At 34.5% G+C, this 27587-nt stretch overlaps 1 protein-coding gene across 2 annotated transcripts in view; it reads left to right on the top strand.

The window, feature by feature from the left end:
- LOC118200008 (acyl-CoA Delta-9 desaturase-like) overlaps nt 1–27280 on the top strand; it is a 51813-nt gene extending 24533 nt beyond the window's left edge. For both annotated transcript variants that reach the window (XM_035371920.2, XM_035371924.2), the window contains exons 2-5: nt 8529–8728; nt 14195–14325; nt 19256–19461; nt 26347–27280. In XM_035371920.2, coding sequence (XP_035227811.1) covers nt 8542–8728; nt 14195–14325; nt 19256–19461; nt 26347–26794 — 972 coding nt within the window. In that variant the 5' untranslated portion in view covers nt 8529–8541 and the 3' untranslated portion in view covers nt 26795–27280. The remainder of the gene's footprint in view (nt 1–8528; nt 8729–14194; nt 14326–19255; nt 19462–26346) is intronic.
- Nucleotides 27281–27587: the final 307 nt, after the last annotated feature.

Genomic DNA, 27587 nt, shown 5'->3' with positions numbered 1-27587 from the left:
TTACTCGCGAAGTTATCGCCCACCCCCTTTTTAAACAGAAAAAATCGTCAAAAGTGTACAGTATTGTGAAGTAGGTTTCTCTTCGTAATAGTTGCACCTACACTTTCACAATGAAAAACTGGAAACAAGAGTGCGCCTATTACGGGAGTAAACACGGTATTTTCATTAAATGAAAAATTGTGGCCAAAAACCTTCAGCCATTAAAATATCCAAGCAAAACTTTCGAGAGTCCGAATTATTATATGAGTTACTGATTAATGCCTTTTGGCTAAATTATTTTATTACGAAAGAGTATTTTGATGATATTTATTTTGAGTGTTTTGATGATATTTACAAGCCTTAAAAAGAAATAATAACATATCAGAAAAGTATCTGAAGTTATATATTTGAATATTTAGTACACGATATATGCAAAAAAATGTCTAAAATACACGTGTTCGGAAACAAATATGAGCTGCTGTATTCTTTTATTTTCATTTTACGTTGTCTTTTAAGCATTTTTTGCACATTTATTTCTGATCACGAAGAGAATTCCAGAAAAATTTTATAGTTTGGTTTTTCGACCTTCAAAATTTAGAGGTTACTGATATATATGATTGTTTTCTAATCTTTCAAAGCTTTTTGGTTGTATAACTCAAAAATTTTGAATAATGCTAAGATTTGCACATAAAATTTGATATTTATTAAAGACCGTAGTAAAACCTAAGTTAATATCGGATCTAATAAAATTATATTTATTTTTAATTCCCAAAACGTATTTAATCGCAAAAATATTCAGTACAGCGTTTTTAATATGAATAAGTGAGCCTTTTTATTGCGAATATTTAAACAGAATTTATTCTAAACAGCAATGACATTGATTAACCACTTGTCTTTTTTATTTATTTATTTTTTTTTAATTTATTTATTTTTTTTTTTTTTTATTTTAAGCAATTTAATTCCTTACAACTTTTCGAAATATATTTTAAGGATCTTAAGTTTTACTAACGTTTATTTTATTTTAAATCTTTACTATCACTTCTTATTTTCTACTTTCGGCCAGAATTATAAGCATTAATGTATTTATGCAAAGTTTGTCTGGCGAACGCCAAGTATTTAAGTTGTGGCTTTTTGCCAAGCGAGAGAGAGAAAGCAGTGAGTCGAAGCAGGCGGCTTACCTTAGAAGTTTTACTCAGTTGCTGGTTGCCTTCCAGCCCAGAGGTTTTAATCCTCTTGATAATTTTTTAAACGTATTGTAGTGTTCACAGTTCTCTGTACTACATACGGCTTCCTGTTAATATAAGGCCAATCTTCCACGTTTATCATTTTAAAGTTAAATTAGAGTTTAGTTTTATCTTTTATATTTTTTACGTTTAGACCCCAAGTAGTGGGTCTGTGTATTCCGAAGTACGGAAGTTATTGTAAATAGAGAAAAATAAAGGGTTTTGTATACCCTTCTTGTGTATCCTGTCTACTTCCCACAGTGATTGAACATAGCTTTAGTAAGCTCTCTGTTCCGAGTCAGGTCCTTGCATGTTCCCGAAGAAGGTAAGACGGAACATTGAACCTGATAATATATGTATATTTGATATATATACATACACACACACACACACACACACATATATATATATATATATATATCAAATATACATATATATATATATATATATTTGATCAGAAAATATGATTCATTTTTATGTAAAAAATATTTCTGACCTAAAACTGTGTTCTCAATTTATATACTTTAAATTAGATTTTGCCGAAAAAATTTACAAATCAAACGACATAAGTAATTTATCAATTAGTTTAACTGGGCAGAAATAAATATTCTGTGTTTTATAATAAAAACTAACTTCTCTAATGATACTAAGTTTTGTAATATAGAAAATCGTAATTTACAATCGTGGTATAAAAGTATAAGCACTTATAATCAAAATATAAAAAATAACATTTCTTAATGTGAGTTTTGGTAAAAGCGAAAACAAACGGATGTCTAAAATAATATAGGTATGTTATGACAATAAATGTATAGATTATCGTGTAGATTATATTAAGCAATCCCACTTAATGCATACACTACTGCAGAAGTTATAGTTTTTTTCATTAGTATTAACTTGAACATTTCTTGACGAATTATTGCAATCATATTATCATAATTATCTCACGCAGAATGATGAATTTAAGACATGAAGAACATCTAAAGACTCTCTAAGATGTACTAAACAAAAATTGCTTCCTGTAGATCTAAACATCCCAAAGTTTTCTGCACAGACTTTCCGAGATAATATAACAAATGCAATGCGTTTCGTGTAGAACTAATTCCAAATTTTTGTACAGATTCACCATAATGGTTGAATAATCATACAAGACGTGAAATCGTAGTTTTTTAGTGTAAATTGACAGTAGGTTTACAAAACTGGCAAGAACTACTCTATCTTGTTTGGAGTACATACGTATCAAACGCTAGATATGTCCTTCATCTTCCAGCAAGCACATCCTTATGCAGAGCTTCGGCCAAGCGCTACAGTTATACGTGCAAAACATGAGTAATGCCATATTATTCAAACTCTTCAGTATAATAACAATGCTATGACAACATTGCCCAGATTTTTTTATGAAACTGCAGTCAGCAATAAGTTCCATGCTTATCTGTGCTAATTTACGTTGAATGGCTTCATTTGTTTCCTATTAAACTACACATATAAAATTATATTCCTTATCGTAAACTTGCAAGGTTGTTATATATATATATATATATTAACGTTCAAGGTTACGAATTTATAACAAATAATAAAGCAAACATTTTTCTCAAGAAAATAAATGTATCACAAAGTTGTATAAAATTATGTATGCTATTAATCAGACTTTATTATCGGGAATTGTATTGAATTTTATTCAGCCTTTCTTCCACTTCGTTCCTAATGAAATAGGTTTTGTACAGTATTTGGTAAAGATAAGTTCATAAATCTTTCTAAACAAACCATTTTTGTTATATTTTCCAACTAATCGCTCTTTTTTTAGCACCAGACGCACTATTGTCGAACCTAACTCATTTGGCCATACCACTTTTACTTCTGTATCACGTTTTAAATAAAAGGATGTTGACACCAAGTACTATAGATATGCATTATTTTTCAAAAAATAATATAGCGTATATAAAAAAATGTAAGACAACATTTGACACTGTATACCAGGGATTCGAACCGGTGGTACGCAAGCGAAAAATAAGCAGTACGCAAAGAAGCAAAGTATTTTTAACTAATAAACAAAAATTGCTTCCTTTAGATCTAAACATCCCAAAGTTTTCTGCACAGACTTTCCGAGATAATATAACAAATGCAATGCGTTTCGTGTAGAACTAATTCCAATTTTTTTTATACGGATTCACCATAATGATTGAATAAATAAGAGATCATTTATACAAGACGTGAAATCGTAGTATTTTAGTGTAAATTGCCAGTAGGTTTATAAAACTGGCAAGAACTACTAGAAACTACTTAAACTTGAAATTTAAATTCAAAAATTAAACCCCTGACATCCTACTTCAGGTTTTTCTCCAGCACTCCTAAATTCATGCGATCTGAGCTTTATTCAAGGTCAGTAGCCTATCATAGACTTTAGCAAAAAGCAAACGATCTGTTTGCATTGACAGGTTTCGTGGTTATTCCATGTTGTACATTTCACAAATATTCTTTTAGTCGTCGACATAACAAAATTTGCCATAAATGATGTTTTTAAAAGGCGTGATAGAAATGGACGCTGTAATTAATATAGGAAATAAAGTTCTATAAAAAGGATAGTTCTATTAATTCTCTTAGAGTTTATCGATTTATTAGCATATCAACACTTTATATGTCACCATTTCCGGGCTCACATTGCTCCATTTTCAATAAATATCATTTTTTAAGTCGGTTTGCTGTACGTATTTTGTCTTCTTGTTGCTTCGTATTCCTTACTTTTCTACGCGATTTAAGAATATCGTCGACTGTTTTTGAAGAACTCGTAGTATATTACGCATTTAAAAATTTGTGAAAAAATAATCAAACAAACTTAGATTTTCAAAATGGAAAAATGGCTAGGTTTGACTAAGCGGAAAAGTGACGATTCGCAGGTGATGGATCCAGGACAATCTACTAGCACTAAGAATATTGAAAAGAAAAGAAAAATGTTTCTAGAAAATGTAATGAAAATTATTTATCATTTGGATTTACTTGTAATTGAGATGAAATGGGCCCTCAACTTCAATGTGTTGTCTGCGGTGAACTATTATCCAACCATCGTCTCTTAAAAGATATCTTGAATCTAAGCATGCCAATTTAAAGGAAATATCTGAAGGCTATTTTAAAAGGAAGTTATCGGAGTTCAAAAAAATAGTAGACAAGTAATGAAAGGTTTTTGTTACTTCAAGTGAAAAGGCTTTGGAAGCTAGTTACCTGGTAAGCCTCGGAATTGCTAAGCTGGGCAGGCTCACGCTATTGGAAAAAACCTGATAATACCAGCAGCTAAAGATATCGTTTTAAAATTATTCAACGAAAAGAGACTAATGGACTTAAATAATATTCCGTTATCAAATGATACAGTAAGTCGACGAATTCATGAAATGACAAACTCCATAACACAGTAATAAAACACACAATATAAAAATAAAACACAGTGAGTATTTCGCATTGCAGTTGGATGAAAGTACTGATGTAACGAGCTTTGTTGAATTATTAGTTTACATACGTTTCGAAGAGGACAAAAAATTTGCTGAAGAGTATTTATTTTGTGAATCTCTTCATGATAGAGCAACTGCAAATGAAATTTTCAAAGTAATTGATAATTTTTATGTCTGAGAATGTCCTTCGAATTAAGTGCATTGCAGTGACAGAGCTCGGGCTTTAACAGGAAAACATTCCGGAGAGATTTCTCAAATAAAGAAAGTCACACCTGAAACTAAATGTACAAGGAATCTTTGATTAACAAACTCAACGATTTCAAAGGGAGCAATGGCAAAACTGTACCGAAAAGAACAAGATTTTTATCTCCAGCGCGCGAGATTGTGTATCGGAAATTCTAATAATATGCTCATTTTAAAATTATTTTGCGATATTGCTGTTGAATTGAATTTTATGGCTTAGGTGTGAAGAACATGATATTTAATAAATAAAGGTTACACACAAAAGGTTAAAAAAAAGCGTCCCTTTGGGCGTAATGTAAAATCTGAATGCTTTCAGATTTTAATATTATTGTTATTATTATTATTGTTGCTGTTTAATATTTCTATTCAGAAACTGAAAATTAATCATAGTAAAATATAGTGGTGGTACTAAAGGTTTTTAATTTTTGTTCAGATGGTACGCGTTAGTGAAAAGGTTGAAAACCGCTACTCTATAGAGATGTTGCTTTTAAATTTTTTTTTTTTTTTTTTTTTTTTTGATTTTGCTGTGAAGGTCTGTCGTAAGTGCGAAAAAAGTGGTGTTTAATAAATAAAATTAAAAACGACAAACAATTAGTAATATAAAGACAAAAAAGTTATCTTATTAAGAAAAACTTTATTTTATTACGAAAAAGAATGTAAAAAAAGCATCTTATTAAGAAAACTGTACATTAAAAATGTACACGTCACTTAACATTGCATTGATAATTCTAAACGTATGCTGCTTTTGTGATTTTGCGATTGGATTTTATGTAGGGTATGTGTGAAGAAAGTGATGTATAATATTGAAGTTAAATGGCGTAAAAGTTATGTAGATCATCCAGTTAAAAAAAATTAAACATTGATACGATGAAATGAGAAAAGATTCCAAAAATGCATAGCAACACTTAACATGATATTGGGAATTATATAAATATACTTATTTAGGATTTTTTGTTTAATTTTTGATTTTCAATTTGAATTTTATTTTGTATTAAGTATGACGAAAATTTTGTTTAATAATAAAGTTAAAAAAACAAACAAAAAAAAAAGCATGGGTCATCTTATTAAGAAAAATGGACATTGATATGATAAGCTGAGAAAAAAAAAAACTGAAAAATTAGAAAAATATATGGTAACACTTAACATTCCATTGGGATTTCTAAATGTATGCTGCTTTTAAAAGTTTTGTGATTTTACTGATAAATTTCATGAGGATCAAGTTGAAGAATGTTTAATAATAAAGCTAAAAAGACAAAAAACGTTGTTTAAATACAAGTAAGTCTCAAAGCAGATTGGTAAATTGCGAACTCGGCGAGAGCATAAAAAATCTTAACAAACCCTTTGTTGCGACATTAAAACTTATATACCTTCAGATTGTTTTTTGGAGGAAGGGGAGTTGTTGTTACAAATGCGATTAAGTCAAGCACATTTCAGTAAGACATTGAAAGTAAAGAAAGGAATTTTGTTGAGTTTGCAGAATAAAATACAGGTACTGCTAGAAGAAGATGAGACATCACAATTTCGGCATTAAACTCTATAGCTTCGACCTATTTTTGACGGATCGTTAAAATGGCACCGCTCATTGTCAATGGAGGATAACGGATCTTATCATCCTCCACAACAAATCTACTTGTCTGTACACAAGTTGTGTTGCAGATTTCCCCCAACAGCAACGATGGAAGTAACGTGAACACCAATAAATGCTGTCATATTCTGAGTGCTGGACACAGATGATGTCCGAATCTCATCATCCTGTGTGATCATACGATAGCAGTCACAGATTTTCTGGCGGTGGTGGCGATGTATGGTACTGGAACAGCAACTATACACAGTGTATGGTTGCTGTTCCTGTACCATCGTATGAATCTGTATGAGAATTCTGTCTCTAAAATGAAAAAAAAAAAAAAAAAAAAAAATTGCAAGCGAACCATTCCAACAGTATAGTATAGAGGAGGTTATTATTAGCCTCTTACTTTACAACAGTAACCTTCCCCATCCCCATTTGCGATCGCAATATAAGTCATCGTTATTATGCAAAAAGGAATTTAAAAATTTTAATATATTAGAGGATTAAACCTTTTATTTTCCGCAATAGTCGTTGCCATAGTTAAGCAGGATGGTTTGTAGGAAAGAAATAGCCTTAAAATGCCTATTTTTAAACAGACTGTAATGCTACAGGGCAATTTCTCTGGGATATCAAACAAATGTAGAAGGAAGGATGATGTAGTACGTTTTCGGTGGCAAACAATTTTACCAACGGACGCTTAATCATCTGTATATATGGCAATAGTCTTAACTGAACCATCAACAAGTTGCTACTACAACAGGAACCTCACAATTAACTTCAAGGGACTTTCGTTGGATATTTCCGGTGGATAGTTATATCCGATCTAATAAGGAAATAAGGGGAAAAAATGAATCATCACAAAATAGTGTAAATATTTATTGATGAATCTCACAGAAAAATTATTAACATTGTAAAATCTCCAAAGAGAAATTTTAATAATCGCTATAATTTATAAAAAAATATAAATGTTAATAACAGTTAATATTTTTCATTGTTTTTCAGTTTCGTCATAAGTTAACGATTTTATACGAAAAATTTTTTAGCGTAAGAGTCCTGGATTAGACCTGTCCCTCCAATTACACATTTCCATTTAATGTAAAATTCGCTCAAAAATGAATAAGCCATGAGCAGGAAGTTCTCAAAATTCAGTCAAAGAACTCAAATGGAATCAAAGACTGATTCAAGCTCTTTGTCTCAATGGATGAGTGATTCTTTGGCTCAGTGCGAGACACAGTAAAAATTTCTTAAGATATATTTATTTCATGACCTGGCCTTCCAAGGGTTGAGTGCTACTCCCGACTAGCACAGCCTCTTATTCAGGAAAAAAGGGGCTCACCAGCGGCCGAGCGGTAAAGTCGCTAACAATGGTAGTTCGGTCCGAGGTTCGAATCCAGCGAACGGGCTGGCTGCATGGCCGTTTTCGTGGTTTTCCCCATGTGTAACGTGTATACAAACCAAATTCCCTTAGAAAGTCCTCCACGAAGGCCTCCCTCCCCTTAGGCAGATAGCCCTCGTGGCTTTGCCGTAATTAAATAACCTAATGTAACCTATTCAGAAAAAAAAAAGAGAAAGGTTGGGGGGTTCTGAGTAAAAGAAAGGTAACTTAAAGGTGTTTTTCGTTATTCTAATGCCCTAAACAGGATGAATTTAAGAATTAATAATTTTTCACCCGAAGACTGCAGAAAATTCTGAAAAAAAGGAAGATGCAAAACATTTTCATTCTAAAGTACCCATAAAATTCGTTATACCCGATTTTTTATATTTGGAAGTTCACTATGACCGTAGAAGGTATTTCTCGTGCCTTCGTGGTGTGGTGGTCTGCACGCTGGCTTTCAGAGGTCCGTGGTTTGATTCCCGGCGAAGGTGTTGCAAACTTTTCCTCTTTCCTGTTTCCAAAAATCCTAATGTCTCTACAGCCGTATAAAATAACATAAATTGAATGGGAACAAAACGCTTGTTCGTTATAGCCAGGGGTTTGTTAAAAGCCGGGTTCGCTGTAGCGAGGTACTAACACTAAAAGTTTTATTTTAATGCTGAAAATAAATGTGAGGAATGCTTCAATGTTTCAATCTTTTTCAGGTTTAGCTGATAAATGGCTCCAAATGTTGTGTCTGGAACCGTACAGGAGGACCCTCATGACCATCGTAAATCACAACAAAAGCCCTTAAAGCCGCTCAAAATCGTATGGAGAAACGTTTTCTTATTTTTAGGACTTCATATAGCTGCTGTTGTGGGAATTTATTACTGCGTTCAGGCCAAACTAATATCTTGGCTGTATGGTAAGATGTTTTATTTTAAATATATTAAAAAATTAAGTGTATAGGATTTTATGAAATTTTCCTTACAAATATATTATATTATCTGCTAACGATTGAAATTCACTGCTTAAAGCACCTATACAGATTTAACTAAACTTCATTATAATGCGTAGATAATTGATGAAAAGTATAAATTGTTTCCTACTCTCCACTATAAGGCTAACAAATCAACACATGATAGACTTCAACATACGAAGGAAACTATACAGGAAATTTAAGGGTACAATTATTCATTTACAGTTGATATAAAAAGATATCTGCTGGAAACGTTTACTGTCCTTAGATGTAATCTCCAGCTTTATATACAACTTGTTACTTGCGATGTAACGTTGCTGTAGCAACACCTGTTCCATTGGTGGCTCAAATGAAGTGGTCTGTTGCCTGAAAAATGTCTGGAACATTCCGAAAGCTAATGCCATAAAGTAGTTTATTCTTCTTCGAAATCAAATCACAGTCCCGAGAATGCAAGCTCTAGAAATATTATGGGAGGGTATAGTACTTTTTTGTCCCAATAAACTAACAACTCGGCAGCAGCTTACGGTACATTCACCCACATGTTGTTCTGCAAACTGATAGTAAGATTCTGTTAAGAATATTCTGCTACTTTTCCAGTACTCGTCAAAGGCTAAGTTCCAAAAATGAAAGGTAATACTGTACACTATGCATCAGGATAACGCCATTACAGTTGTACACGAGGATCATCGCAATCTTATTTCTGAAGTTCTGATGAACTTTTGAGTTTCTTGATGACCGGTAACAATGTTCGAAGTTTCAATTTTTGTTTGTGTTCCAATTTTTGTTTTGATGATTATGTCCATGTTTCATCCGACTTAATGATACAGCATAAGAAAGGTCTCTCCTTCCAAGCCACTCTCGAAGTGGTTTTCAGCAGCAGTTTACAGCAGTCATTTCTGCATTTCCAGCAATTTCACTTTTTTTACTTCAGGAACATCCTACCTACAAAGTTATATATTGTTACTTGACTTGAAACTCTTCCCATCGTCATTGCGTAGCATATGCCTATAGCATTGAAACAGAGAGTCCATTTATTGAGGTAGATTGTATCTCGAATTAATATATGTGGTATAAATAAAAAGCACTGGTTACATTTTATGCATTATATGGAGAAAATTTCGCCATTGTAAAATTTCGCCAGTTCCACCCAACGTGATATATATTTATTCTAGACTTTAATTTATTTTCGCTTGCAAGGGGTCTTTCTTCCAGAACATGCTATTTGTACTAATAAAATTATTTTAATGAATATGTACCGAATCAATAATGAGTTTCGTATTTAGTAAAATAGGATAAATTCATTGTAAAATGAATAATAATCATAAAAAAATGTACTTAAGAATGAAAAATTTACGTTATAACCCATTTTATTTAAATTGAGTTTTGACCAATTATTAACCGAATTTATTAGAAATACTAATAAGAAAATTTTATACAATTTAATAATTCTTTGATAATTTTATTATATATCAATTATGGTTTAAAACCTCCCAATTCAGACTACTTTAATAAATAAATGCACATAATTAACTAATTAGGAAGACTGTGTTCATGTATTTCATTGTAAGAGCACTGTTTTAACACAGAGAAACACCAGTAAGTTTCATAATTATTTACGGTGCTAATTACTAAAACATGCCTTTAAAATATATCTACATTTCCAACCCTTTCAGCAAAGGATATATAAAAACAAGATATTCGCGTTACTTATATGAGCAAGGTCATGTTTAACTGGCAAATTTTACAATGTAAGATATTTCCAAAATGAACAAAGTGAATAATAAAATACACTGTGTTACATTTTGTACTGTAATACTAGATGAAATATTGCAAAATATATTATACAATACGTTATATTGTTTTCCTGTTGTTCCTGTGAAAGAAATTCTTATATATTTTAATCTAATATACAGAAAAGGAGTGCGATAAGGAAGAAAAGTCCACTTCCGGCGCTGTACAACATAATGTACTATTTACACGTGTAGTATAAATGAGAATTATTCATTTTCTAATACCCAAGAATTAGCGGAATCTCTAATGTTATAGTTTGGGGCCATTGATGCAGTAAATAAGAAATACGTGAACACGAAAGCTACGATAGCAAAGCATGAACGAAAATAAGGAGAATACTGGACAATGGTAGAAAAAAATTTTAAAGCTGAAGATTGCATAAAGAAATAAAGATAAACAAACGATTACCTCTGGTAACATATTTATGACCATAAAAAGCCGAAGTCTCAATTAAGAACTGAACGAATCTGAGGGAACTTTTATAACCTTAAAACATTAACAGATTTCCCAGTGACCATTTCAGTCTTTCTATTTAGTTGAATCAGTCCAAAGCCTACAGTTACTACTATTTGAAGACTACTGGGTGCGCTTTAGTTACTACTATTACCTAGCTTCTATACATTGAATCGTTTTCTTCTGCACACGCAAGTGCGGTAACAAAGATACATCTTAACTAAGGGCGAGGTCCAAGAGCTTGAGTTCCTTAATGCACTTCACTTTTTTCCCGTTATCTCTATAATTGGATTACGCATTAGCGTTTGCGAAGCAAGATGTACCAAGATTTTGCTTTTGAAATATTCAGGTGTTTCTGGTTGCAGGGGCGATTAAAGAGAGCTGTTGTTTCGTTACAGTTTGCCTGGAATACGTCTCTGTTATGCGCTCGAACAACAAAAGTGGCATCATCGGCAAACGTTATTACCTTTGTGTGCATTATCCTTTGGTATTTGAGAATATAATTAAAAGTAATATTACATGTTACCAAAGTTCCTCTGGTTCGTTTATGCTGTATCATTTTGTCAATCACCGATTAGATGTATTCGATTGGTGACATAACAGGAGACAAATGACCCAAAGCAGCAGTGCCACCTTGGGGGCAATGAAAACTTGTTGAATGGTACGTTAAGTAAACTTCGAAAGCAAGAGAGGACAACTGGCTGCAAATCAAGCAATGTCTGTTAATTGCGCCGGCAAGGGACACGCGCGTGCAGGCACGTGTTAGAGGCATGACATGTGTAGGAGTAAAATCCCATCGCACTTCAAATCATAATCTGAAGGTAAAGTGATGCACCATGTAAAAACATTAACATAACGATATCTACCACTTCGAAGCCTCCAAATTCAGAGACGATCGCGTGTTGTTGCAGGCAAAGCCAAGATTTATTTGAAAAGACGTTATTTCATTCGTTTGCCCATATCTGGCGTTCAGCACACTACTGCAATTGGATACGCGTGGATATAGAATTAACAATATATTGTATTGCAAAGGCTCCTTTCCTTTGCAAACAGTTTTAATTGTTCGTCTGAACACGTTATTGTTAAGAGGAGCAGACCTTAATTAATTGCGCTAAGGTTCTTGATGTCACTGTGCAATCCATCACTGCAATACGCTCAACATGCCAGTCCCCATATTCAGAGATTGAACGAGGCCGATGCAATTGCTCTCTTCGGTCGACTCATCCCTCCTTGCACCCACCGATTCCATATTCATATAACTATGACTTGATTTCGTTCAGTATGAGAACCGATTTCTCAGAATCACGTCTTTTTTTCTTAAATTCAGAAACTTTCTTGAATGATTGCAATTTTATCGACGAGGCAAATTGGAGTTTCTCACGTGAAATAACAGTAACAGCAAATAACAACGAAAAAAGTATAATTTCAATTCCAGTACATAATTCTGAACATGTATTTGCGGTTGCAGTTATAAATGGTTACGTAAATGATTAATATCACTGCAGCCAATGCTAGATATCAAAAAAGACAACAGAGTAGTGTTACTGAAATTTTAAATGATTCCAAGTACATTATAACTCCAGTTATTAGAATTTACTTCGAACACATCCATATAATTAGACCATCTTTTTTATGTTAGTCGAATATTTATTTATTGTTAAATAAAAGAAAGAAATTTATTCTCTGTTTGACGCATTTTGTATCAAAAATATTATAATACAATTTTTTTTTCTTCAACTAAATATATGAGAAAACATTCTCCTTTTTGAAAAAGTAAACAGCAAAATCATTTTTAGTTTCATAAAGGTTAGTTGCATAGTCTCCGTTTAAATAATATAATGAAATTAATTTCTTAGTGATATAAAAACTAAAATTAAGTGCATGGTTTCTTTTTTACATTCTTAAATTAGATTAAAAGCAAAAGAAAATATTTTCCATTTGAGCAAATAAAGCGTACAACTTTCCTTTTCATTCGGTAAAATTCAAGCTAAACCGTTAATTCTTTATTTCATTTTGCTGACATAAAATAATCAACTATAAGTAAATAATATAAACTGATGTAAAATGAAAGTAAAATACTTTTTCGTATAACGATTTAATTTAAGGTAAAACTTAAAATCAGACAGATAATTTAACAAAGTTGAACTTTACTTGCTAAGATCGAATATCAAACGATTCCAATAATTTGAATAATTCTACAGTATTTCTAAGCTGCAGTGTTGTGCAACATGGCTTTTACACGTAATTTAAAAAAAAAATTACAGTGCTTAAATAAATGCTTAAAAAGATATTGCTTAAAAGGAAATTGAGAAATAGTTTCAATCCAGCATGTAAACATGATCAATTAAAATCAATTTTAAAATACTAATTGTGTTGTCTCTCACATTTATATTGTTAAGAATTTTGTGTATAAATAGATAATTTTAGTGAAATTGTATTTCGCTGTATAATGTACCATGAAAAGCATGAGAGAAATGATGCTCTGCCGGAAAATTAAAATACAGGGGCAAGTCTATTTAACGTCGATTAAATGACTATCTCGCTAATTTGGCGAGATATCACCAAGCTGGCAGCTGGCAACAGTTTTGGCGACTACTTTTTGTCGCCAAATTTGGCTAGAAATCGCCAAAATCTCCAAACTTAGCGACATTTTGGTCCGGTACCTGTAAAACTGCAATGGATAACTGTAATTGATTCCTATTTGTATATTAGCTGTAACAGTATCCGGCCCTCATATACCTTCCAGTAATTTCGAAAAGTAGAAAGTTCTAGAGATTTCTCGGCAGCCAGGTGAGAACTATATAAAATCGGAGAGAGTCGACTGCAGTTTCTCAGTTGTTGTTAGTTCAAAGCGACTTCGGAATATTGAGATATCCAAGTGAGCTTCGCCTCTTAGATGTACTTTGCATAGCATTGTACTGAACGTTCTTAGTAGTTTGAAGCGTAACTACTGACTGTACTCTGTGATACTGTGAACACCTGTACGAGTATTTCTGTGAAGTGTTTCTTTTGACAAAATAATTGTTATCAAGCTATCATCGGTTCTGTGTGCATTCAATTTATTACGAACCCGTACGCATGTAACAATACCAGACTTCATAATAATTAAATTTAAAACTGATGTGTTTTTCATGTTGAAAATAAGATTTTTTTTTATTTACTTTGTAGCTGTAATTCTCACTCACGTGAGTGGTCTAGGAGTAACAGCAGGAGCTCACAGGCTGTGGACTCACAGGGCTTATAAAGCTAAATTACCTCTAAGAATATTTTTGGCCTTTTGCAACTGCATGGCATTACAGGTACGTATATCATCCATAGATTACATTTCATTCCGTTTCAGAAAGGCTTTGTTGCAGCCTCGGGAAAACATGTTTCTTCTTTTGACGATTTTCAATACAACTGACAACTGCACGATTTCGCTTTGTGACAGGTAATATGGAATGAATGGATAAGCAAACTTTTAACACATTCATTAATAATAATAAAGAGCTTACAAAAACCGACTTTAAAGTTTTTAGACTGGTATTTTAGTTCAGAATCAAATTATTCTGCAAGATCTATACAGTTACTCCTATTGATTAGAATTTTTCAGTGTTTTACTAGCGATTATTTTAGAACATTCCTTTTCGTAACATTTTGGCGATGGTACTTCTCAGTTTATCATCTGAAGAAAACTTTTTTCCTCATGGTAGTCTTTCGATGTTGGAATGTCTAGAAATTACACAATGCGAAGTCCAGACTGTATGAAACGTGAGCCAATACTATTTCTCAGCTCCGAATTCTTAGTTGTGTTAATATTAATATCCCCCAATAGAAGGCCTTTGCTAAAACTTGTTGAATATTTCCGTATTACTAACACTAGCTGAACTCGCGTACTAATAAAAACTTTTGAAAACTCACGTATCATCACCTCTGAAGTTCATCTAGCAATGAACTACTGCAACAGGGCTAAGTGTTTTACCAACGTCAATACTTTCGTGCTATTTCGAGATTAGCCACACAGAATGGTATAGTGGTTAGAGAAGCCTACTACGACACCGAATCGCCTGAGTTCGAATCCCGAAGAAGGCATGGTTGTAACTGTTCATCCCTTTATAGGAGGCAACGGTGGCCGCCTATTAGGTGCCTAAAATGGCCATCACTTCTGGCCTTAGGAGTGGCCATTGCTGAATTGGCAAGGGCCCGCCATTGATTTTAAAAACAAAACTATTTACAGGTTTCAGAATAGAGCATAACGTATTTCTGATAGTTGTAATCAACAGATTTGATTTTAATGGAACGCCCATGACTTATTCTTATACTGCAAATCTTGCTTCTTTAAGCGGATGCTGCAAAGCATCTCAAAAGCTGTTTGCCTAAGCCACGAGAAGCTTTCACGAAGAGAAATTGGCTCGTAGTTACATTACACATGGGAAGCCACAAAAAACCCATACAACAGGCCTTTTTCGCCAGAATTCAAATCTGGCTTATACTGCACAGAAAATTGTATTTTGTCAAATATAATTTTCATTTAGATACTTGGTCGACAAATATCTAGCATTCACTCCAACAGAGAAAAATATGCACTAAATTCAATTAGAATACTTTTAAAAACGAAACTGCAAAGTGCATAATCCAGAATTTATATTATTTCTTATTGATTGGTTGTTAAACTGACGAATTTCAATCCCGCCATATCGATTCTTAGGCTATGATATTTGCTAAAGTTTAGCTCTGATTTCTCATTAATTCTACAGACAGACAGAAAACATCGCCATGGGCAAAACTGGTATCGCCCCACTGCACTAACCATCTATGGAAGTGTACCTTGACCGGGAACGCTAACACCATGCTCGAGAATTTGTTTACATTGCAGCATTCATAATATGCAGTTATACGAGGGCCATCCAGGAAGTAGATTACGTTTCCGTCTGTGTCCGCTAGGGGCGGGGCTAGCGCGGCCATCTTGGGGTCAGAGCGTTGCGCAGCTCAGTCTGCATCTAGCCGTGCTAGTGAGAGGTTCGTGCTGTGCTCCGTTCAGATACTGTGACGGTTTGAAATGTCTGCGTTAATTGAAAATCCCGCGAGGTGCACTCAGTAATAAGGTTTCTGACTGCAAAAAACTGTAAACCGATAGAAATCTATCGGCAGCTTCGTGAAGTGTATGGGGACAACATTATCACTGAAGGTGGAGTGCGTCAGTGGGTCATAAGATTTCAAAATGGCCGAACCAATGTTCACGACGAAGATCGAAGTGGGAGACCCAGCATAGTGACCGCCGAACTTCTCGAAAAAGTCGATGCTCAAGTCCGTGAAAATCGAAATTTCACAATAACGGAACTTTCTTTGAGTTTTCCACAAATTTCGCGAAGTTTGTTGCACGAAATCATCATCGAAAAGCTTGGTTACCACAAGTTTTGTGCAAGATGGATTCCAAAAATCTTGACAGAGGGCCACAAAAATCAGCGAATGGCTGCAGCGTTGAACTTTTTGGACGCTTACCATAAGGATGGTGACTCTTTACTCGATCGCATAGTTACTGGTGACGAAACATGGGTGAAACATGTGAACTGTGAAACGAAATTGCAATCAATGCAGTGGGGGCACACACGTTCTCCCCAAAAACCCAAGAAATGCATGCAAACAATGTCGGCAAGGAAGATGATGGCGACTGTTTTTTGGGACAGAAAAGGTGTAATTTTGGTGGACTTCCTGGAAAGAGGCACTACAAGAAACTCTCACAGGTATTTCCAAACTCTCCAAAAACTCAGAAGAGCAATTCAAAACAAGCGCAGAGGAATGTTGAGCTCTAAGATCTTGTTGATTCACGACAACGCCCGGCCCCACACGGCAAATGTCACTCGTAAAGTTCTTGAATCTTTTAAGTGGGAGTTGTTTCCTCATCCGCCTTACAGTCCCGACCTGGCACCGAGCGACTTCCACCTATTCCCAGCAATGAAGAAGTGGCTGGCTATGCAGCGTTTTGATGACGACGCACAGCTGCAAGAAGAGGTAACGAAGTGGTTGAAGGCGCAGGCGGCCGAATTTTTCGACGAAGGAATTTCCAAGCTCGTACATCGCTACGATAAATGCCTTAATTTGTATGGTGACTATGTAGAAAAGTAGTATTTGAGTGTGGCTTTCATCTGTATATAATAAAATTTGTTTCCTATACTTTGTTTATTTTTTTATTCCAAAACGTAATCTACTTTCTGGATAGCCCTCGTATATTAATGGTGCATAATTTACATTGCAGACAATATTGTCTAAGATATACTTTACACGGGTACTTTGCAGTTGGATTAATAAATACAATAAGTTATTTACAGATGTATATACATAATTCTTTTGTGTTTCGGTTTGGAGCTTTGTTGGCGGGGGGGGAGTGTTTATGGTGTGTGGTTCGTTGTTTGTTTGGTTTTTTTGTTACACGGTTCACAGTTTATAAGTTTATTCATAATGTAGTTCATAGTTCAGCATACAGTTTATGAATTCATTTCATGATACATAGTGTTGAGTACCTAGTACTGGTGTATCTGTCACACATAGCACAGTATGAAGTAGTTCATACTTTGAGTAGTATGAGAAAAGTCACGGTTGTCTCAATAAATGGAGATATTTAAATGTGTTTTCTAAAGACTTGTATAATATAAGAGTGAGAGTGGATATTCTTATTGTTGCGTTTTATGAACTTAGAGGTTTATTTTGGGTTGTAAGCTATGGATGAAACAGGTCCAGTCCTTGACGATGTAGGAAATCAATAATATTTTTGATGTTTTGAAAAACTTTACGGTGCTTAATGATGAATCTTCTATATTTTATTCCAGTGACGGTGGGATGGCGAATTTGATGGGCTGACGTTAGCGGAGACTGAAACATGTAATGTTCAGAGTCTCCGCTTTCCCCGCATAGCATCTATACGACGTAGCCATGTTGCGATCATAAAAATATTTGAGGAAGGGACCATCACCCGCGATGTACTGGGTGAGGAAATTGGTTGAAATTGTGGTATTTTCATCAGCCTTGGGTAATAGTTCGAATGTACGTCGTCCTTGTGGTCCTTGTTCCCATTGACGCTGCCACTTTTCATTCGCCATTTGTTTTAGTTTGAACTGATTTAGACCATGGGATATGAATTTGAGATCTTGCTTGTTCTAGAGCTGCCTAGGAAATGTGTGAAATATGAATCGTTTCATACACTGGCGGCTAGTTTTAGGCATTGTATACAATGCCTAGCATTCTATAGAATGCCGGATTTCATACTTTGGCGATAACATATATACGTCAATTTTTATTTATGATTTACAGGAAACTTGAAATTTATTAACGGAATTACGTTCTCAATAATCATTTTTCTACATACTGTGGATCCCCCCGAGTGCTCAAGTCGCTGAACAATTTCGGTCCGAGGTTCGAATTCGGCTGGCTTCATGAGCGTTTTCGTGGGTTTTCTCCATGTATAACGTGTATACGAGCCAATTTCCTTTAGAACGTCCTCCACGAAGGCATCACTTCCCTTAGGCAAATAGCCCTCGAGTGCTTTGCCGTAATCACGTAAACCAACATTCTGCGGAATAGACGGACTCCACACTTTTTTTTGGGGGGGGGGACCAAGGCTGCTTTAGATGTAATTCACGAATTTCACCTAGCCAGATCTTGACAATCAAAGGTCCATATACAAATTTTTCCATTAAAAATTGTTTGGCAAGTCCTGCATTTCAACTTCCCATTCACATCTTTAACCTTTTGACATTTCTACGTAATACAGACAAAATCAAACACCAACAAACTATGTCTCAGTTGTTTGGTTACAGGGTATTTTGGATTTAAACATAAAGACATTTGATTGATTGTTTATTTATGCCTCATGAATCTTTACGACTTTTTTAAGCGTATGCCGTATTCTCAGACGCAGGAAGCAATAAAAATAATGGAGATTCTATAGTTGATACACTTTCTCGCTTTTCTATCATTTTTCGGGTACTCCGTTATGTCTTTAAGCCCAAAAGACTCAGATCTCCTATCCAGTAATTTAGGAGACTCGAAGATCGTTTTATTCATTTTTCTCAATCCTTCTCGTTTTTCACAAAAGCACAAAAAGTGGGGCTGAGCTAACTAGAAAGTATCTGAAATTATTGTAACAGAACTGTGTCGCTAATGCATTTGTCACATTGATTCACATGTATATGCAATAAAAAAATACATACATAACATCTTATTCCGTATACTAATTACTCTTTTGTCTTTTAGAATGATTTATATGAGTGGTCACGGGATCACAGAGTTCATCACAAGTTTTCTGAAACAGATGCTGATCCTCATAACATTAATCGTGGTTTCTTCTTTGCTCACATGGGATGGTTAATGGTGAGGAAGCACGAAGATGTTAAAGAAAAAGGCAAAACTGTTGATGTGAGTGACGTCTGGGCAGATCCGGTGGTTAGGTTTCAGCACAGGTAAGATTTACTTTTTTTTTTTTAAACTTGTTTATGAATCTGAAAGAGTATTGCTAATGGTTCTCTGTCTACTAATACACACTGAGACAACTGAAAAACTTTGAGTGATGTTAGATTAAATTTGAGGCAATCTATTATCAACAATTTCCACATCATACGCCTCCTGAAGTTTCACGTACATATGCTAATCAATTCGTGCCACTTTGTGTTCCACTGTACTGCCTGTACGAGGGCCTTGAAAATTTGCCACACTTTATTCGGTGTTAGTTATCTTATATTTTTTGGCAGTTGTAGCTAAGGATTTTCATTGTTCTAACAGGGTAAACATCTCTTACGCTAAGTACTTGTTGATACTATGTTGTCTATTAATAGCCAGTGCTTTATATTACAATATTCCATCTGCCATTTCATAAATACATTATTTTTGCCAATCTAACAGTTGCAAATACTGGGGGTACGAACCACTTTATAAGCCCTATTTTCGCGGTTGCGAAAAGTTCCATTTTGCAGGTTTATCACCCCTGTTAAGAATAATTTCACAAAAAAAAGTAAGCGGACTGTAATTATCACTTGTTTATTTTACATAACACTTTGAAATAGAAGGAATGCCGTCCACGTGACGACACAGCTCACATCACTCCAAGCACAGTAGCAATTAATAAAACAAAAAAGAATAGAATACAAATCACATAAATTATGAGTTGAAAGTTCGTTACCATAGCAACCAGAATTGAATCATCAGGCGGCAACGCCATCTAATGTTGCAAAGACACACTAGTAATTCGTTTGGTACGAAAAATACTAAACATAGCCCCCGGCCTTGAAGCCTTCTAAGGGTTCAAAAAAGACAAATAGTTAAAGCATACATAATAACATTAACGAACAAAAAATTAATTGAAAATATAACTAAAATTAAAGTTCTATAATATGAAAAAAGTCAATAGTTCATAGTTCATATTAGTCATGATTGGGGATAAGACACAATTTAGTAACAGCTCGTTTGAAATCCCCAGCGGCTGTATGGATTGTAGCCACTCGAACCTTTTTATCACTACCTGGATGAATTAAGGCAATTCTTCCAATTTTCCATTGGTTTGCAGGCAGTTGTTCGTTTTTGATCAGAACTAAATCACCACATTTTAGATTTGGAGACGCACGAAACCACTTCGCACGTTGTTGAAGTGTTGTTAAATATTCTGCACACCATCGTTTCCAAAAATGTTGCACAGTCTGTTGAACTAGAGACCAACGTTTAAGTCGTGAAGATTTCACATCACTCAAGTCAGATTCCGGAATGGCAAGCAAAGGGGCTCCAATCAGAAAATGACCTGGAGTCAATGCACTAAAGTCGTTTGGATCACTAGACATCGCACAAAGAGGACGGGAATTCATACACGCTTCCACTTGTGTAAGCACTGTTAAAAATTCCTCGTAAGTTAGAAGTGTGGATCCTAATACTCGTTTAAGATGAAATTTCATGGATTTCACATTAGATTCCCACAAGCCACCATAGTGAGGAGATGTCGGAGGATTAAATAACCAAGTTATACCTTCTGAGGTAATGTAGTCACATAATTCACTGCTTTTCTCAATGCGTGCTGCATTTTTATAAATCTCCTTCAGTTCCTTACTAGCACCTTTGAAGTTAGTAGCACAGTCACTCGAAATTTTAGATGGTTTGCCTCGTCGGGCGATAAATCTTTTTAGAGCTGCTAAAAACGTTAAAGTTGATAAATCACTGACTAACTCTAAGTGTACAGCTTTTGTTGAGAAACACACAAAAATGGATACGTAACACTTGAAAGTTTTTGTTCTTCTCCCAACTTGGGACTTAATAGAATATGGACCAGCATAATCAACACCGGTGACTGCAAAAGGTCTTGATGGTTGAACTCTGGGCGAGGGTAAATCACCCATTATCTGGGTCACAGTCTTGCCTCGATTTCTAATACAAGGAATACATCTGTGAATAATCTTTCTCACTACGCTTCTCACCGAAAGAATCCAAAACTGCATTCGTAAAGTGCATATTAATAACTCTTGACTAGCATGCAAATAATTGACATGGTAATGAGTTACGATGAGATTAGTGACATGTCCTTCCTTTGGAAGCAAAATAGAATGTTTGCTATTTTCAGGAATGTTTGCATTTTTTAAGCGACCACCTACTCGAATGACGCCTTCTTCATCAAGGAAGGAAGTTAATTGTATTACTCGGCTGCTCACACCTTTTAATTCTCTCGATGTTTTTAAATAAGAGAGCTCTTGAGGAAAATATGATTCTTGGACATTTTTTATCACTGTTTTTGTAGCTAATCGAAGCTCATCGGTTGTCAGAAAACCTCTCAAACGATTTTCGGAAAAGTTTCGACAGTTGTAAATAAATCTTAGGCATAATGCAACTATACGACGTAATTTTGTCCAAGATGAATACCGTTTAAAAATGTCATTTTCCTTTACCGCACAAGATACTGAAATGCAAGTTTTTCTTTCTTCTCTACGAACTCCTTCATAATCTACATCAGAAAGATGTTCACTGTCAGGACATGGTTCGAAATCTTGTGAATATAACCAAGTAGGTCCAATGAACCATCGTTCACACTTCAGAAATTCTGCTGGAAACATTCCTCTTGTACCTGAGAATCAGCTGGGTTACGCTTTCCATTGATATGGTTCCACCTTACATTAGGAATTGCATTCTGTATTTTAGCAACGCGGTTTCCAACAAAGGGAACCCAACGGTATGGTTCTGAAGAAATCCAGAACAGTACAACAGTTGAATCTGTCCAGGCCAAAACTTTACGTATAGGAAACCCTAAATGTTCTAACACTGATTTAAGCAAATTCACTAACAAAACTGCGGCGCATAACTCTAATCGAGGTAATGATTGCACTTTCACAGGGGCAACTCTTGTTTTTGATGTTAAGAGTGTTACTTTGATGTCCAAATTACGTGACACTGAACGCAAATAAATTGCTGCACAGTAGCCTTTCTCGGGGGCATCACAAAAAGCACAGATATCAATATAGTTCACGTCAGGAATCAAAACAAATCTCGGTATTTTTAATTGTTGAATAAGATGTAAATCATTTCGGAAAATCTTCCATTTGTTAGCAATCTCATCACTAACAGGTTCATCCCACGATAAATAGAGTTTCCACATGTCTTGTATCAAGATTTTGACATAAATAATACAAGGAGCAAGCCAACCCAATGGGTCAAATATTTTCGCTAAATCAGAAAGGATATCTCTTTTAGAGTATTTAAGCTTTTCACCAGAAATGGATACGGAAAAGTTAAAGTAGTCTTCACGGGGGTTCCAATTAATTCCTAAAACTTTGATTGAGGTCTCGTCTTGAATTTTCATAGCCTCAGAATCATTTCTCAACTCCTGGGGTATATTTTCTAACACTGACAAGTCATTGGATGACCATTTACGCAGAAGAAATCCTCCACGTTCTAACATTTGCAAGAGTTGATTTACTAGATATTTGCACTCTTCAGTGCTTTGAGCACCTACCAAACAATCATCTACAAAAAAGTTTTGAAGTACAGCCTTCGAAGCTAAAGGACAGTTATTCTGCTCATCGTAGGCAAGTTGGTATAAAGCACGAGTAGCCAAATATGGAGCCGAGGCAGTGCCGTATGTGACAGTATTAAGTCGAAATTCTTGAATAGGATCACTTGGACTGTTCCACCAAAATATCCTTTAATTAAGACAAAATATCCTTTGAAAGTTTCTATCCTCTTCATTAACTAGAATTTGTCTAAACATTTTCATGATATCAGCTGCGACAACTACTGGGTAACATCTGAATTTGACCAAAACTGGAAACAGCTCTTGTATTCTGGGACCTGTCATCAATATGTCGTTAAGAGACAGTCCTGATGAAGACTTACTAGTAGCATTAAATACCACACGTATTTTACTCGTAGAGCTAGATTCCTTAATTACTGCATGATGTGGCATGTAGTATGCCTGACTTGGGGACTCTGAACTACGGACTGGTTCCATGTGCCCGAGATCCAAGTATTCCTTCATGAAATGTTTATACATATCATATGTATCAGGAGATCTTAAGAGATTTCTCTCTAAAGATTTAAATCTTTGTAAAGCAAGATCTTTAGAATTAACCAACCTTGAAGGGTTATCTTTAAATCGAAGTTTCACTACATAACAACCATTTTGATCAAGGAAGTGTGTTGTTTTAAAGAACTCTTCACATTTTTTATCTTCACTTGAAATTTGACTTCCGGAATGGTGTCTAAAGACCAAAATCTTTCAACTAATTCGTTTGTATTCAACTGAAGATTATTCACTGTAAAAGTGTTAGTTAGATTCGAATCATCAGTAATAGTGTTCCCGGAAATGATCCAACCCAACTGAGAACAAATTGCAAAGGGTAATGATTCTCCTCTCTTTATGATGCCCCCCTTAAGCATAATAAAAAATACATTTACACCTAACAAAATATCTATAGGTTTTCTTTCATAGAACTTAAGATCAGCTAAGACTAGATCGTCAAAATGATTCACAATTTTAGAAGGAAGCGACACGTTAGGCACATCTGAAGTTATCCTTGGAATCACGATTGCATATGTTCGAAATTTACAATTTGACTCAAAGTGCGGGGTAAAGATTAATTCCACTTCTCCACTTGTTACAGTGTTGAACGAACCAAGGCACGATACTTCAATTTTTTTGTTAAATCTAACTAACTTTAGTTTACTGACACACTCTTCACTTATAAAGCTGGCTTCACTGCCACAGTCTAGTAAAGCCCTGCAAGGGATGGATTTACCATTAGAATCACTAACATTAATGAGAGCAGTACACAGTAATACACGTTTTGATTCACCTTTAGAATAACTAAATTGTCCTGTACATGTTGTGGCATTTGTAACGACTTCATTCTTTGGTAAGAACACTTCGGCTCTGGGGGAGAGTGAGGACGTTTGTTTTGGTTTCTCATTTTCACTAGTTTTGATATTTCTATCAAAATGAAGAACAGTATGATGAGGTAACTTACACGTCATACATTTATGTAAACTACGACAGTTTTTCACTAAATGAGGCTGAGAAGATAAACAATTAAAACAAAGTTTTGTGTTTCTTAACAAATTCGATTCTTTTTTGGACACTTAAGTTTAAAAACTTACCACATTTGTGAAGAGAATGATCTTCTTTGCACATTATACAACTGTTTTTACTCGACACTAAAGAAGTTAATTTGGAATTAGAAAATTTCCTAAAATCTTTAGATTGGTTTCTACTATTCTGAAGGGTTCTACCGTGGTCTTTTAGAAACTCGAGTAAATTATCTAAAGTGCCTAATTCATCTTTTTTCAAAGTTCTTTCCCACCAAAATTTTATGTTTTTATCTAATTTCTCAGTTATCAGATAAACAAAAAGAACATCAGAAAGATCAGAAACTTCTAGCTTAAGAGTTTTCAAAGAGCGTACACATTCATTCACTACATCAACACAATGTAAAATAGCTTGAGCTGAATCAGAAACATTTGGCAAATTAAACATTTTACGGATTAATGCATTAGCTAATTCTCTTTTATTAGAATAACGTTCCTGTAAAAGTTGCAACGCTATATCATAATTAGCATCAGAAATAGGAATTGACTCAATAATAGACAGAGCCTTTTTTTTTACAAGAAGCCTTTAAATATTGAAACTTCTGACATTTAGAAATATTCGGATTGTTATCTACACTAGCCTTAAAAAGATCATAGAAACTAATCCACTCATCTATATTTTCCCCTGTAAAGGTAGAAAGTTCTAATTTTGGTAATCGAACGTCAGACGAATTTACTTTTGCTACACTACTTGTTTCGATAACAGAGTCACTGGAAAGTTTCTGTAACTTTTTATTTATAGTTATCCATAATTCATCTAAAGTTTCTTGTATTGTTTGTTGTCCCGTAATGAATGTATCACAATCCTTTTCAGGACACAACAAAAATATTTCCTCATAAATAGAACAAAGCTCACTGTTAAAAGCATTTAGTTTCGTTTAGTTTCGTTTCGAACAACTTTACTTCTAAAATTTCTGCTTGTTCTAAATTCGAATTTACCTTGGCTTTAAACGTTGTTATATTGCTTTTTAGAACCTTCTTTTTAGTTAAAACTGGTTTCAAATCAGCCATTATGAATAACAATAAATATTATACTAACAACTCTAGCAAAAGAAGATGAAATATTGGAACGTACTCACCTCAGTGTTGAGGTTTCTACGCTACACCATACCACGGGAGTATTCCACAAATCGAAAGTGATTTAACTTGCTAATATTTGAATAAATCACATCATATCCAAAGATCGCTAACTCTTCTCTCCGGTCGCTAGGACCAGGAATGTTAAGAATAATTTCACAAAAAAAGGTAAGCGGACTGTAATTATCACTTGTTTATTTTACATAACACTTTGAAATAGAAGGAATGCCGTCCACGTGACGACACAGCTCACATCACTCCAAGCACAGCAACAATTAATAAAACAAAAAAGAATAGAATACAAATCACATAAATTATGAGTTGAAAGTTCGTTATAGCAACCAGAATTGAATCATCAGGCGGCAACGCCATCTAATGTTGCAAAATCACACTAATTCGTTTGGTACGAAAAATACTAAACAACCCCTTTTTTTTTAGTGCTTTATCATTCTTGAAAGTCTTATAGTGATTGATGCCGGAAAGTCTCATAACTTTCCTTGTAGATCAGTGAATGAAATGTCGTGCGCCCACCTTGGTAAGAACTTCCTTTGCACTGCTCATCAAAAGTTCTTTGCTTCATTTGTTCACACTTAATATGCATATGTTCATAAACTACCCAACTGTTCCTTTCTTAACCATTACCATTTCTTTCTCTTTAGGTTTTACGTACCTTTAGCTGTTCTATGTTGCTTTGTAATACCTGCAGCCATTCCTTACTATTGTTGGAAAGAGAACTGGTATGTTTGCGTATTTTCAATAGGATTCTTCAGATTTATGGTTTCCTTGCATTTCACATGGTTTGTCAATAGTGCTGCACATCTCTGGGGCAACAAGCCTTATGACAAGTACAGCAGTGCTACCGAATCAAAGTGGGTCTCTGCTTTAGCGATTGGTGAAGGTTTCCACAATTACCATCACACTTTCCCATGGGATTATGCCACCAGCGAATTAGGGTACAAATACAATTTCACCACGTTTTTCATCGATTGCATGTCATACATTGGACAAGCGTACGACCTTAAAACTGCAAATCCTGAAATTGTTCACCAAAGAAAGCTGAAGACAGGAGATGGGTCTTATTTCAAAAACAAGGATCATAAAGACTGATCATAAGTTCCAAGGAAGCTGAAGATATGAGAAGGGTTTTATTCTAAAAGCAAGGAACCTTTAAGTGCTAGCCTTTTGTTGAAGACATTATTGCAAATTAGAAAAAAAAATACCTTTTCCTGGTATCACAAGATGGAGCTGCACGTATGATCAGGAAACATGGACATTTTTCTAATATATCTACAGAGCTTGTTACTATTGAAGAGCTTTACCTGAACTGCGAACTTATCCCAAAGAAATAAATCCCAAATAAACAATTGAGTTTTGTTGTTGGAGTTTATGTAATCACAGCGTAATCGTTTTATTATGATCGTATGTTCCTTGCTTACATGAATATGTAATTGCATATAAAGAATTTACTTTTATTATATTCTTTGAAACATGTGTATTATAAGTTGAGTTAATATTTCCGTAACAAGTGTAGAATTATTTTACTGCCTTTGTTGATTTACAATTTATTATAAAATTAAATAGTATTTTTATTTATGTTTCTTTCCTCTTAAAATTACTTATCAGTAATATGGCTATGTTATACTTAAACCTATCAAATACTTTTATTTTAAAGTTTGAACAAAATGAAGTATAATTTTAATTAATGCTAAATTATAATTAAATTCGTTTAATAAAACGAATCTGATTAGAATTTTTTGATGCAAGAGAGGTGAAAAAATGCAATGCCCTCGCCGGAACTCGAAGCTGGACCTCTCGAATACGTGTCGAGTATGCTATTACACCACGTGGGCATGCGGAAAGGGGGGAGGAAATACCTTATAAAATAAACAAATAGAGTATT

Source organism: Stegodyphus dumicola, chromosome 7 (assembly GCF_044657685.1).
Source record: "Stegodyphus dumicola isolate Sdum_Otavi_A_Nest chromosome 7, ASM4465768v1".
Classification (NCBI taxonomy): Eukaryota; Metazoa; Arthropoda; class Arachnida; order Araneae; family Eresidae; genus Stegodyphus; species Stegodyphus dumicola.
This window is presented reverse-complemented; position numbering and strand designations above follow the sequence as displayed.